Raw genomic sequence first — 14,782 nt, forward strand, 5'->3', positions numbered from 1 at the left:
GTGGTGCCCCGGGTTACGAAATTAATTCGTTCCGGGGCGCCGTTCGTAACCCGAAAAGCCTTCGTAAGCCGGATCGCCATAGGCGCTAATGGGGAAAAGCCGCGTTTCGTGCGAAAAAGCCGAAAAAAGCACCAAAAAAAATTTTTCGTAACCCGAATAAACATTCGTAACCCGGAACAATTATTTCCTATGGGATTTTTTCGTATCCCGGAAATTTCGTAACCTGGGTATTTCGTATCCCGGGGTACCACTGTATCTCCATAAATGAAGTTTACTGAAAACTGATGCCTGTGTCCAATACCATCTTTCACTTGTGCTGAATCACAGTATACCCAATCTTGTTAATGTTGCTTGGTCATCATAACAATAACTAATATTGCAGGAACACATAAAAAACCTGTATAATATGCATGAATTTAAGAGTTCAGAAGGCAAATGCATTAAATAGTCTTTTTTACTTGAGGCACTAAGATCTAACTAAAGGGGTATATTCACTTTGAGTTATGCCAATCAGTTATTGTACAACTTATTTTACTTCATTTTGGGTAAAATAAAAGCATAGATCCTTCTACTCTCTGAGCAAGTGTTTGCCGTGGCTTCAAATCTAATCCATTCCAGATAATTCAAGATACTTTTAATTGGTGTTTCGTTATATTCTCTTTTAGTATGAAATTCACAGTTCTTTGAACAAGTATTTATTTGGAACATGAGCAAACAACATGCTCTGTACCACCACTATAGTGAGAATTTCTTAAGAACTAGACAACAAGTGGTCCATAACTGGCAACTGATCTTGAACTATGGAATGATTAAACAGTAGAAGCCAAGTTGCAACAGGGAAATGCTGCATCTTTATTCCACAGTTTATCCCACACCTCCTGAAGTCAATCATTCAAAAAAAAAAATTTACCAGATCAAAATGACAAAAGTATGAAAAGAAATATGCTTTTTGATTACTTCAAACTTAGTCAACCATTATTTCTCATATAGGTTTCACAAAGTTGCTTTAAGAATTTTACTTGCTGAAATCAAATCTAAGTTTAAGCCTGATCAAATGAAGAAAGGGGGAATGTCACGCACAGACTGAAGTCAATCTTCATACGAGTCAGCAAAGTTTCAGAAGAATAGTCCTTTCCAATAACAGCTGTCTTACTGAAGACTCCTTCAGAATGCAGTCTATTACAAAAACACAGGACCTGGCACTAAAACTGTTAGATTATGTTCTGCAGAACAAATTTCATGCCTCATTTAGTTTGCATTATCACATTTTACTCTACTAGTATTTTTATAATAAAAGAATATTACATACAATCCATTTGAAGTCCTCAATGTGAAACAGAAGCCCAATTAATTAAGCAGTTTTAAATGAAAATAAGCACTTTAATGTACCCAAAAAGGCTAGGAAAACAACAGTGCATAAATGATGTTAATGTGTTTCTTCCTCTTCTTCACCCACATGCAATATAGCTTGATGTTAAAACAAAATTATTACACCTTAGTATTTACTGTAACAGCATAATTCTAAGCTTGTTTAACACAAATGTAAGTTTAAGAGGGGGTTCAATAGACTTTATATTCTAGTAAGTATGTTTATGTTCTTTAAAATTTCTGAATATGTTAATTTAGCAATGAGCAGAGCACAGAGGGACTGAAAAGATAATTTGGACTTCACTATTTTCCAGTTGTACCAATATAAATGCTAATATTTACAAATGGTAGGTCTTAGAATCATTGGCAGGATACACACCGCCCAAAAGTACGTGCTCGGCATGTACTAGGGTTAGGAAGGGGCATCCTTTCCGGATGCCCCTAACCATAGTACGTGCTGAGCACGTACAAAATGGTGGTGCCCATTCTACATGAGCGCCGCCATTTTGACACAGCGGACACTAAGCATCCACACGTGTCAGCGCCATTATGACGCCGCAAGTGCACCAATGGCGCTTAGCGGCATCATAATGGCGCCGCAAAAAGAAGCTGCATTTTGCAGCTTCTTTTTGTTGCACGAGGGAGCCGCGCGGTTTGGCCGCTGCGGCTCCCTCACGCAACAAATGAGGGCGGCGGGAGACCAGTCTGTAAAGCGCCATTGTTTCCAAAAACCATCCATTATCAAATTAAATGAACAACATGGGTCTACAGGGAAAATATGGTAGAAATATCAGGGAGGAGAGGATATATTTTCTAGCTGGCAGAATGTGAAGAAGGGGCATCACAGAACAATCTCTGCCCTTTTAGGCCTTCTTCTCAAGAGCTCTAGAAACTACACCTGTATGGCAGCACTAAAACTGCTCTAAAGCAAGTTTCTTTGTCTTTTCACAGAAGCATACTTTCTGAGCTTCACTTGCACAGGCAGCAGCAGGCATAGTGGAATCAAAGCATGGAAAGTTTTTAGAAGAAAACTTCCATTGACCCAGACAGCCAACATGAGCACTGGGCCTCCTGACTATGGGATTCTGGTAGCCAATTAGTAACTTTTTGAAGCTTTGAGAAGGATGATGTATCTCAGAAGGTTAAAAAAAATTGCCTTTTCTTTTTATATTTTAGTTTTCCTAATATTTAGTTAACACCCACAAAAGGCATCTGCATTTTATAACCCACTTCTTCTGTTTCCAAGTTACAGAACTGAGTTACTATACGTGTCCTCCTCAATTACAGGCACACTACACTTTTCAGTGACTTGTTTTTTTATTACTGGCTCTTTTGACCATTCTATAGTATATCCAAAATCTGAATATTTACTGCTGAGCAGAGGGAAGCAGAGTCCAGTCAGAGGTGCTGGTTGCGTGACATTACCACCTGGGTTAGCAATAGGGTCTTTGAAGTGGTGATGGTGGCAGCAACTGAGGTTTCAACGGCTTGCTTCATTTGGTGCTTTCTGCAGCTAACAATCGTTGGGGCTTCTGTTCTGACAGTTTCCCTTCCCTCCCTCCTTACTTTCTCAAAAGCTAAAGAAAGGTGGAGAAATAGGAAAAGTTCCAAGTAAAACCTGGGGTGCATTCCAGTGGCTCCAGTGTCTGTGAGTTTGTGAATCCAGATTTTACTTTAAACTGTTCCTCTGCCACCTTTCTTTACTGCTTTCTGTTAGAAAAGGAAGGAGGAAGGAAAACTGCCAGAGCAGGAAGCCCCACAACTGCTACAGTCATGCACCAGCTGAGGAAAGAGCTGAGTGAAGTGAGCCCAGCCAAAACTGAAACCACTGCCTCAAAGAACATATAAAGGTAGGTCAGCCTGGGTGGTTGTGTCATATAGCCAGCACCTCTGACTGGACTCTGCTATCTGCCGCTCAGTAGCAAGATGATTGGCTTTTCTTCTTCTTCCTCAGCCATCCAGTCAAAGGAGGGCTGCCCACCACTGGTCCAGGCATGCCTATGAAGCCTCCACTTGCCTTCCTGCTATCCCTCTACTGTTCTCTTCAGCCAATGCTACTGCCTAGCCAAATTTTTCTCCCACATCGAAAGAAAGAAATACTGTATACTTGGAATAGTATGCCTGGCATATATGCAGAACAAGTTACTGTAAGACCTAGGATCCCACAATGTCCAGCCAAGACATATGGAGGCATTTGAAAACCTACATGTAGCCATATGGAAAGAGATCTTGTAGAGCACTTTTTGAGACTAGCTGAAAAATATAAGTTGGCAGCATGACCTTTCTTAAGACTACAGCCTACTGCCTCATATGAATTCCCCAAATGCATCTAGGGAAATAGGCTCAAGTCTATGAAAACTCATGCCACCAATTTCTTTCTTTCACTTAGTCTCAAAGGTGCTACAAGATCTCTTTCCATAACGATTTTGCAGACGAACACGGCTATATCTTTGAATTTCACATATCCCTAACCTGGCCAACCTGTGATTAATCTTAATGTGTTGCTGAAACAGGGTTTCATAGAAACTAATCAGAAATTAAGCAAAATCTAAAATTTGGACAGCATACAATGCTACAGTTAATAAAAAATGGAAGCTTCTTTACAAAAGTGTTGAAGGGAACTGTGCTGAAGGGAAAGAAAGGCATGTATGCCAGTCTGAAGCTCACCTGGCATCTTTCATAAAATGCTAAACCAAGGTATAGTGTTGTCAGCAATTTCAAAAGACACTGTCAAAGATACTTCTACAGTGCTTGAATTATAAGAGGAGGTACATAAATTTGTTTTGTAAAAGTTGTCCACAAGCAGCAGGATTTTGCATGAGCACCTTCTAGGGATGCTATGGAAACTGTCATTCCTTGCTCTGAGCAACTGTTCCTTCCTTCTCCTCCTGTCTGATTCAAGCTATTGTACTGATAAATTACAAAATACAGGCTTTCTTGAAAGTTGTCTGGGTGATTAGACCAAGCGTGCAGAGATACAGGAAGCTGGGAAATCACTTTGAAAGAGCACTGGAAGTGGGGCAATCTCCAATTATCTTATCATTGCTAATTGGAGCTAGGAGGGATTCTAAAAAAAAATCAAGGGTGGAGGGGCATAATGAGGAGAATGGCATTTCCTCTTTAGTTTTGGCTGCAAACTTTCCAATCACTGGTCACACCTGAACAGATTCTAAAGTTTCAAACACTTATCACACTCATGATATTAAATAAATAGAAAAAGAAATAGAAATAGAAATAGAAATGCAATCACTTAGGGAAAAACTGGATATTCTCCTTTATCTCTGGGGAAACTGCCAGTTTAAAGCAAGCCTTTTGAAAGGTATATGTAGAGGTTTGAGCACTGAACTATGACTCTGTAGACCAGGGATTAAATCCCACCTTAGCCATGCTGAGTGACCTTGGGCAAGTTATACTCTCTTAGCCTCAGAGGATGGCAATGGCAATGGCAAACCCCTCTCAGAAAAAACCTGCCAAGAAGGGTCGCCTCAGGGTCAGAAATGACTTGAAGTACAACAAGCAAGTTAAGTTCAGTGACTTACAAAGCAGAAATAATGCCCACAGAATTCACTGGAGTCTACTTCCATGCAAGCATATTTATAACTGAAGTTTGTAAAAAGTTATGAATTGGAATCATCAGAATGCAGCAGATCCCCCCCCCCCTTTTTTTTTTTTTAACAGTGGCTTTGAATTCATGGACTGGACTCAGATTTAGGCATATGCAACAGGCCTAGTGAAAATAGGCTTCCCCAACCTCTGATCCTCACAGTAACCACTTTAGCCCCAGATAATAATTCACAGAAAGCTGGAGACTTTGCAAAATGGAGGAGCACTGTGAGGAAGAACAAAAATGAGTTAGAGCAGTCAGAATTTGAAGACTCTGGCCTGCAGTTACACTCATAGATGGAATAAAAACAATCAAATCCAGAATGGATACATTTTCATTGATCTAAACCCTATTTAGTCTCAACAGAGACCCAATCAATCAGTGAAACTTATGTAAGTGTTGATTTACCAAGTCCCCATTGATCCTGGGCACCTAATCTAGAGGAGAGTAACAATAGTAATTAGGCCATTGTTTCAGCAACCAACCATTAAGCGCTCTTGTTCAGGAAATGTATGAATTACAGAATGGGAAACTCAATTCAAATCAATTATTTAGTCTTTTTTCCTGATGTTCTAAATTGCTTTAAGCATTCCTAATTTATAATGTTGGACAGTTTTAAAAATTATTGAAATCTTAGTCTGAATAAGCAAACAGGAAGGACAGCATTGTTGATTCTCTTGCATATATCAGATTAATTACTCGGCATCAAGATTTAATGGAACAAGACCACCACCTAGTGCTCACAGGGAAAATAGCCAGCAGAAGAAATAAGATTGTTTTCATATTTACTGTATTAGACCACAGGGACATAGATCTAGCAAAGCAGACATAAAGACAGCTCAGACTCTTAAAAGGCAACACAACATCTTTAATGTAAAGGTGACCTTCGGAGAATTCATGTTTCTTGCATTACTAGCTAGTATAGGAACTGTTTTGACAATGAATGACTCTGAGCAAGAAGCTTCACTTCCAGACACTGCAATGGAAACAAGGTTAAACTATCCAACACACACGCAAATTCACATTTATTAAAGGTCATTTGAATATTTTAGTCCACAAACAGCAGATTACTATTCAAGAGTAAGAATACAGATAAAGCAAAAGCAGTCTAATTACTAATTACCATAGGACAGTCTTAGCCTCTTCCAACTCATTCCTAATGTCTAAATATTACTACATGCTACGTGATCGACTGAAGGCATGAAGACTTCATTCTGGATAAAAGAAAGTTGAAGTACAAGCTGTAAGGAGTAAATTGCCATTTTCAAAGGTATCAGAACAACAAATTAGAGAAAAGGATGACACAATCTTGATCCCAAGGCAATATTCAGAGGCACTTATGAGCAGACGTTAGCAAAACAAGTATGAAAAATGGACAAACTATGTACAATGAAACAGGAACAAGGGGGAAAATGAGAGGAACAACTAGTAATGACTGCAGATGGGTTTCATACAGCATTGCCATCTTCCTTGACCTAGTACCCTCTAAACATTTTTAATATCAATACCCACCACTACAGCAGAATTGAAAACAGTCTTTAAAAATCACTGTGAATATCACTGCTGGCAAATCTGAACATACCAGTCAAGGTTTCAGGGCCCTTTGGTGTGGAATCATAAAATCTGACACAAGCATTATTACCTTTTCTGCAAGAATACGTTTAGTTAATAATAATAATAATAATAAAATTTATTTGTATCTCGCCCCTCTGAGAACAATCAGGGCGGCTAACAAAGTTGTCAATTGACTGCAGTGACAAGAATTGAATGACATCTATACTGGGCTTTAGATGTAAAATATAAGGTACTTGGCAGTACTGAATCAAATGCAGCACTACAAAAAATAAATCTGTTTTCTAAGCATTAGTGTTGTTCACTTACAAAGACAGAAAAATGTGTTTTTCAATAGCAAGCTCACAGTGTATTTAGTTTTCAATTCCAATCCTAAAAGCCTCACCATATAAATCCAAAGCCTAAAGTGCACCAAATGGACTTAACTGCTCACTAAATCGACCACTTTCTAGAACATCAAAGCACATATGGCAAAACAGTAAGAGACAGTATACAATATTTACTGGTCCCTACCCCTTCTGTGCCAAACCAGATCCTGAACATTTTTTAAGAAACAAGAGTCTGTTCATTTAGATTGTTTTTTGGAACTTTCGGTACAGGCAGTAGAGTCAACAAATATTTCTTCCTAATTCCCTACTTCCTAGGTTTTTTAAGTCAACAAATATTCACTTTCACCAATGCAGATGCTATTTGGAATATGTTTTCATATTCAGACTGTTAATAACAATTGGCAATAACAACAAATGTAATACAGTACAGTAGTGATGTCCTCTCCCGGTTCAAACACTTATGGAAAATTGGGGTGGGTTGGATTATGAAGTGGCGAGTCTGTTAAATGTATTTTACATGCTCGTTTATATGCTGTGTATGTACTACTCTTGCTGTTATTTAATTTGTTGCTATTGTTGTTTTGCTTTTATACTGTCTATGGTTTGTTAACTGAAATAAAGGCATTCATTCTTTCATTCAGTACAGTCGCCCCTCCTAACCCGCAGATCTGAGATCCATGACCTTGAATATCCACGGAGGAGCAACCTCCACTATTTTCAATGGCGCACGCGCCCGGGCCATATGCACGGGGATGCCCCATTCAAGTCTATGGGACTTGAATATGTGCGAGCCTCTATTTTCATGCGGTGAGACAGAACGGATTCCCCATGAAAACGGAGGGCCAACTGTACATTATTATCCACTTCTTCTGCAGATGATTTTTTGGTTGGAGCTTAAGTTTGAAGAGTTCCCCTCTTCTGCCATTGTGTAAACAAATTCTTCCTGTTCTTTCTGCCTAAGAATGTATTACCAGTGATTGTTATCAACGAAGATTAAAAGGAACCAAGTACTGTAAATCTCTCCTTTGAGAACGCATTCATATTTTCTGCTATCCACAGGGGGATCCGGAACAGATCCCCCTGTGAATAAGAACGTAATATTGTACTGGGAAAATAACAAACTGATAAAGGGGAACAAATACTGGAAGTGCAATGTTTTTGTAAACTGATATAGAAATATGGGATTGGAACAACAAGGATAGGAACAAACTTCAGGGCACTCAAACCCCACAGTCTTTTCAATTTTCATAAAGTGAGTCTTCACTATTCATTCTTTCCTACCATCTATGGAAGCAATTCTCATAAAGGAAAAAGCTGAAGATCAAGATGGAGTCACGGAACTGATACAAATTTTAAAACTGGTTCTCTATTATTCACATTTAAACCAGGATCCAGCCTCAGGAGTTCTTGCTCCTCGTCCCCCAGAATTCCTCCATTCTTACAAGAATGTTTATCCCAAAACACTCTAATAATGTTGAGAAATTTGGTGGTACAGACATTGACATAAAATAAAGGTTTAATTTGGTTTCCTTTTATGCAGGATTTCAAAACACTTTGAACTGTGGTTAGGTTAAAGAGGAACTGGGGGAAGAGGGAAGCTTTGGTAACCACTATCCCACAACCCCAGAGGTTCTTCAGAAGAATAAAAAAAGACATAATCCCTGCACTGGGGGCTGACTCACCCAACTGCTAGACAAGATGGATAAACCTTACCTCACAGAAAGTGATTGATACATTTATGTATCAATGGTGGAAGCAATTGCGGGATGGGGCTTAAATTTTTCCCTAGCTCCTGATTGCCTCCATCATTAAGAATCCAGTCTGCTTCTAAATGTATTAGTCTACTCTGGATTATATTTTGGTGAAATTAGAAACAGAAAGTCACAAAATGTTGAGAAGTGAATCTTTATATGTAAAGCTATAGAAGGTATTTACATCTATGCTAATCCTCAATTTGAGGCTTAAACCAACCAGAATCTGGTTAGACCACTGCAGATAGTTTCCTAAGACACAGTGAGCTGCAGAGTGGAAAGACTGACAGGAACATTATTCTCACAGTATCAGATACACAGTGGTCATTTTGTTTTTTGGTGGGTTCTTTTTTTAGGATTGTGTGTCAGGCATCGTGTTGTGGATTTTTTAAAAATGTATTATATTTAAATGAGAGACCATTTGGAAATAATGGGATAAAGATGGATTCTAGCTGTCCTGACTCCATGTGTGTCCTAACTTTACATAGTTATTGCATTACCTGGCTGGAAGTTTTAAAATCTCTTTAGCCCATAACATGACACCACCCTGTGAAGAAATGTTGTGGAGGACTGCTTTAACTGAAGATCAAAACCACAGGGAAGAAAGAACAAATTCAAGCTCCCCTTCCCCACACTTAAGCAATGTATGTTTTTCTGTTGCCTATCTCTAATGTCTAATGACTTTGAAATCTGACTAACCTAAACAAATAAATTAGCATGAAAGGGAACAAAGTAAATCTTGTGGAAACAAAAATAACATTCTCAGATAGAACCTTCTAAAGATGCATAAACAGGCACCTAGCATAGCTATTTCTATTCTTATACTTCAGCCCAACCTGAAGAAAAATTAAGTTTTACTTACTGGAACGTTTAGGTTTTTCTTAAACAGGTTTCATTAAAATGAAGGTTTCCTTAATGAAGTATTTAGGGTCAACATACCATATATACTTGTGTATAAGTCAATCTCATGTATAGGTTGAGGGCAGGTTTTGGGGGCAAAATCATGGATTTTGATATGATCCGTGGATAATAAGTCGAGGGGCATGTTAAAAAAGATCTAAAGAGGGGGGAAAAACACCACTTCCCTCCCTACATCTCCCTCTCTGGACCACTCCCAAGGATCACAGTCTCAGCATGAAAAATGGGAAAACAAACCTCGGCACACGCACGCACACACGCACAGACCTTTACCAAAAGTATCTCTAAGGCTCATGGCTTGCAAAAGGGGTAGGATCCTCTCTCTCTCTGCCCTTCAACCCCAGGATTTCCAAGGCTCACAGCTTCCAAAAGGGGGGGGGGCAGACCTCTCCCTCTCTCTGCCCTTTACCCCCAGGATTTCCAAGGCTCATGGCTTGCAAAATGGGGTACAGACCTTTCTCCCTCTCTCTGCTCATCACCCCCAGGATTTCCAAGGCTCATGACTTGCAAAACGGGGTACAGACCTCTCTCTCCCTCTGCCCTTCACCCCCAGGATTTCCAAGGCACATGGCTTGCAAAACGGGGTAGAAAACTCTTTCACTCTCTCTTTCTGCCCTTCACCCCCAGGATATCCAAGGTTCATGGCTTGCAAAACGGGATACAAGCCTGAGCATACACTCTCTTTCTGTTGCTTGCCTCAGCAGCTGTTTGTTAGCTCTGGCTGCGAGGGAAGGCTGAGGGATAACACATATACACACACAGAGAAGAAGAGAGAGAGGGAGAGAGAGAAATGAGCATGCAGGGACTCAAACAGGGAGCTGTTTAAAGATCCCTAGCTACAGAGGAAGGTGAACACTTCTTTTAGGAACTTTATAAGAAATATTAACTTATTCCCCTGCATAGAAGTCTACTCATGATTTTGGAGTCCATTCTGAGGCATAGATTTCTCGAGTTATAGTTGAGTATATACGGTACAACATGTAGGATTTTCCAACTTCAGACCATACACAATCTGTATTAAGAAGTTTGCATGAGGTCAACAAGCTAGTAATCAACTTGACTGATCTCTGAAAAAGAAAATGACAATATAAATCTGTATTATAATTTAAAGTGTCTTCCTGTTGGGTTATAGAATGCTTGATCAATGAGTGACCAAATTAGTGGTAAATGGAATTGGAGACTCAATTGCTGGTTTTTGTTCATTTCATACAGAATGTGATGTGAAAGACACTGTAGATTACCACCTACATTCCTATAGTGCTACTATTCCACTTTTACTGCTCTGGCTCATTCCTGTAGCATTCTGAGGTTTGTAGTTCAGTGAGGTTTAAGAGCTCTCTGCCTAAGAATTCTAAATGCCCGTCCCTAACATGCAAATCCCAGAATGCCACAGGAGGCAGCCAGAGCAGTAAAAGTGTAATAGAAGCACTGTAAGAATGTAGTGCAGTAACCTTCACTGGTAGGATATTGCAAAGATTCAAACTTTTGTTTTATTCAAAGCATAAGCAAGATGATCAACATCAACATGGGCAACATTAGCTATAATCTGTAATAATAGAGGATGACAGCATGTCTGCCTGAATCACAGCGCCAAGACCATTAAGGGGTTCCTAGAGAGCACACCTAGTGGTTCTTTAGTTTCTAAAACAACAACATCGGTTAACTTGAATTAGATTAAACGTCTCTGTGTATTGCCATCTTCAATCACAAAGTGGCAATTCTATGACCAGTGCATAGCTTTGTAATCAAAGCATATAGCAGAGGTCAAAAAAAGTTACATGGTCATTCTCCTCTACAGCAGCAAGTATGTCTAGGGGTCCGAGCTTCATCCTTACAGGCGAGGCATAATATGTCTAACATTGACAATTGTGTAATTTTACTGTAGGATTTTGTTGTATCCAATTGGGGGCAGTTCCAACCTATATGAGTACTTAGAATCAGAATTTTAGAATCAGAAGAAATCATAAAATCCATGTAATCCAACCCTTGCTAAAACAAAAGATTTAACTGTTACTAAGTCACAGTCAAACAATAATCTACATTCAGGTGAATACAGAAAGCTACCAAGGCTGTAACCCTGTGTGCATTTAAGTGACGTACACTGCAATAAGCATACCAGGATTTACTCTTTAGTAAACATGTACAGGATTTGCTTTTCGTATGTGCCAAGGTTAGCACAGTACCTTAGCACTGTTCTTCTCAAACTCTAAAATGTACTGGTAGTTAGACAGAAATCTGGTAAAACAAGCTCTTACTTTGCCAGTGCTTTGTAAGATGGTAGTTCTTGTCCTCCACACCCTTTCTCTGCTGACAATATCTCTTGTTACATCAACCTCTGCATCAACAAAACTTCGCTGTTTAAGAGCAGTTATGTCATCATCCAAATCAGTCTTAATTGTGGACCTTTTCTTGGCCATGATTTTGGCTTTGATTGCAGCGATCTTTTCCACAGACATCGCTTCAGATAAAGATCTAGAATAACATGTCAGAAGATTCAGCACAGTTACAAACCACCATTTAGCTATACATAGATACCTTAGTTAACAAACTAGATGTGTTCTCAAGCATTGCTTCTTTAACAGGAAATTTGATACCAGAGGCAAAAATAACATTCAAAGAATAGGGACAAATTTCTATGCCACAAAAAAGGAACAGCTGAACATGTTTCAGCAAACTTTTCTCCCAAAACTAACCATATTCATATGTGAAAGAAACAACCATATCAAGCAAGCCTTGCATTTTGAGCCTCTGGAGACCCTCTGAAGAGTTCTTCCAAAATTTACTCAAGGATGACGTTTTCTTTCACCAGACTCCACTTTTCTTACCATTTTCATTTTGATGGCCTCTATATGTATGCATTTTTAATGTGCTGGGGCTAGCAGACTTATTAGTTGTTAAGTTTTTTGTGCATGCTCAGTAAGAGATTCTAAAGACAGCTGCTGCTTACCTTGCCTGTTGTAGGCAGGCACACACAGCTACAGTACAATTGGCTAGAGCAGAATCCTATTCTTTCGCAGCTTAAGATTTATTGAACTGTTATTGCATAAATATTGCTCCAGTCCAACACCACTGTGTTGCAGTCTTTCCAGTCTTGGCCGGGAAGGCACACATTCAAGGCATTCAAGACCTAGAAACAAACACTGACTATGCAATCAGTAACAGGCTAAAGAAGGGTAGGGAGTGAATAGGCTGGCCCAGCTCCACCAGGGGCTAGCCTGAAGATAGAGGCTCCTCCCTCCATAACTGTCATCCTTTGGCCTGGGAGGGAGGGAATAGGCTGGCCCAGCTCCACCAGGGCTAGCCTGAAGAAGAAGAGCCCTCCCTCTAGTCTATCTGCCTTGGTCCAGGCATCAGAGGGAGAGAAGAACCACTGGAATTCATCCCCTTCCCCACCACCATTCCCTTCTCCTTTTGTGTCTTTTAGATTTTAAGCCTGAGGTCAGGGAACCGTCTTATTAAAAATAATAATTGTAAGCCACTCTGAGAGCCATTAGGGCTGAAGGGCGTGGTATAAATAATGATAATAATAATAATAATAATAATAATATGGAGGGATGGTCAGTTACTGTTTATTACTGCTATGCCTTTTTAAAGGGAAGTAATCTATCCCCATAAAAATCAATGACTATATTATACTGATATAACACACCCAAATTTTTAACATAAACCAGATGCAAGAAGGAAGAACGTTATTTTACTGGTTCCTACTAGTAAATAAAAGCAATGACATTAAGTGTTTGAATTTCTCTTTTGGATACAATGTAGCAAATTCATGTGCTTGCTCTGCAAAGTTTTTTTAAAGGATCTCTGATACAAAGATGCTGATTTCTACATTCTGTTCACACCTGACAAAGTGTGGGACTATGAGGCACTTGCAGCATGTTAGGATTCAGCAAAGTCCACTGTTCAGTCTGCCATATTACACCCATGACATTCTCCAAACTTTCAAATTTGCTTTGCAGACTATCTGCTGTCCTAACCTTCACACTGTACCACCTCCAATTTTTCTCTGTTGAGTGTGTAATCACACATTTCTTTGCTTTCTGAGTTTGATAAGGTACATCAGCTGCAACCCACATGTTTACAGGTGAGGAGGATAGAGCCCAGGCATGAAGCTTCATGAATTTGATTGATATCTATATTATCAGAGGAAGAGGAGACGACCACACACCCTACTCCTGTGAAGCTTCTGCTCATTGCGAAAGCAGCAGTGACACCCCTTTACAATACATAACAACCTGATCTGTCCACTCTAATAAAATCCAGATTATACAGTACTTCCTTTTGGATTCTCAGAAAAGATGAGGCTAGGTAACATCAAAGTTCTTGTGGTGTGATTGGTTGAAATCTGTGGTATGATTGAAATCTGACAAATCTGAGTTATATGGTTCAACCAAGATTATACTGTTATTCTTTCTAAACTAAAGCTTCCCTTTAATAAACAAGATCTGTGTTTTGTTTTGTTTTTTACATAAGACATCTTAAAATCTTTACCTTCACCTCCTTATTTCAGTTTTCTAGGTATCACTTAAAGTGAGAAGAAAACCTTCCCAGAAACACAAACATTTCCTGCCAAGCAGCAATTCTTAGGTCTTAGAAATATCAGCATTTGACTGATTCAGTATTTGACTGAAAATGAGCCTTGCTGAAATCTCCTTTGCAGTATACGTTATGAGCAGTATCCAAAGACGAACTTCTACTGACAGAAAAAGCACAACAATCCAGTGAAAATCCAGGGGCAAATTAGCTTACAGTTGTAAACTGCTTAGACACTGTTTAGGCAGTATGATGCTGTATATAAATGAAGCTTGTTTATTTTGTTTGTAAACAGGATGTGGCAGCTCCCAGTGCACACTTCTAAACCATCTTTGAAAAGCAGGCAAACCCACAATAACCAATTTTCAAGTGGTATAAAGATCTGGAGAGGGGAGTGGATAGAAGTTCTGTTGCAGGTCACTAACAGTACAGGCTTGATTTAGGTATATACTGGATTAATATGCACATCCAATAGCAGGAATCTCGAGAATGTCAAGGTACATATCTATACAGAAACACTATTATATTTATGTCAATTAAATGGTATGTCTCCTCACCACTGCAATGCTTTATAAAAACATTACAAACAATTTTCAGTGTCCCTGCACTTCCATTTCCAACACATAAATCTTCTTAATTGCTCAATTTTGTGAAGACACGCTTCAGAAAATCTATCTGTCAAATGCAGTTTCACATTCCTAAAT

At 39.2% G+C, this 14,782-nt stretch overlaps 1 protein-coding gene across 1 annotated transcript in view; it reads right to left on the reverse strand.

The window, feature by feature from the left end:
• CDC73 (cell division cycle 73) overlaps positions 1–14,782 on the reverse strand; it is a 140,295-nt gene that overhangs the window by 110,934 nt on the left and 14,579 nt on the right. The window contains exon 7 of the mRNA XM_089515797.1: positions 11,798–12,014. Within this exon, the coding sequence (XP_089371923.1) occupies positions 11,798–12,014 (217 nt within the window). The remainder of the gene's footprint in view (positions 1–11,797; positions 12,015–14,782) is intronic.

Source organism: Sceloporus occidentalis, unplaced genomic scaffold (assembly GCF_023333645.1).
Source record: "Sceloporus occidentalis isolate IW3139 unplaced genomic scaffold, rSceOcc1.0.p SCAF_3, whole genome shotgun sequence".
Classification (NCBI taxonomy): Eukaryota; Metazoa; Chordata; class Lepidosauria; order Squamata; family Phrynosomatidae; genus Sceloporus; species Sceloporus occidentalis.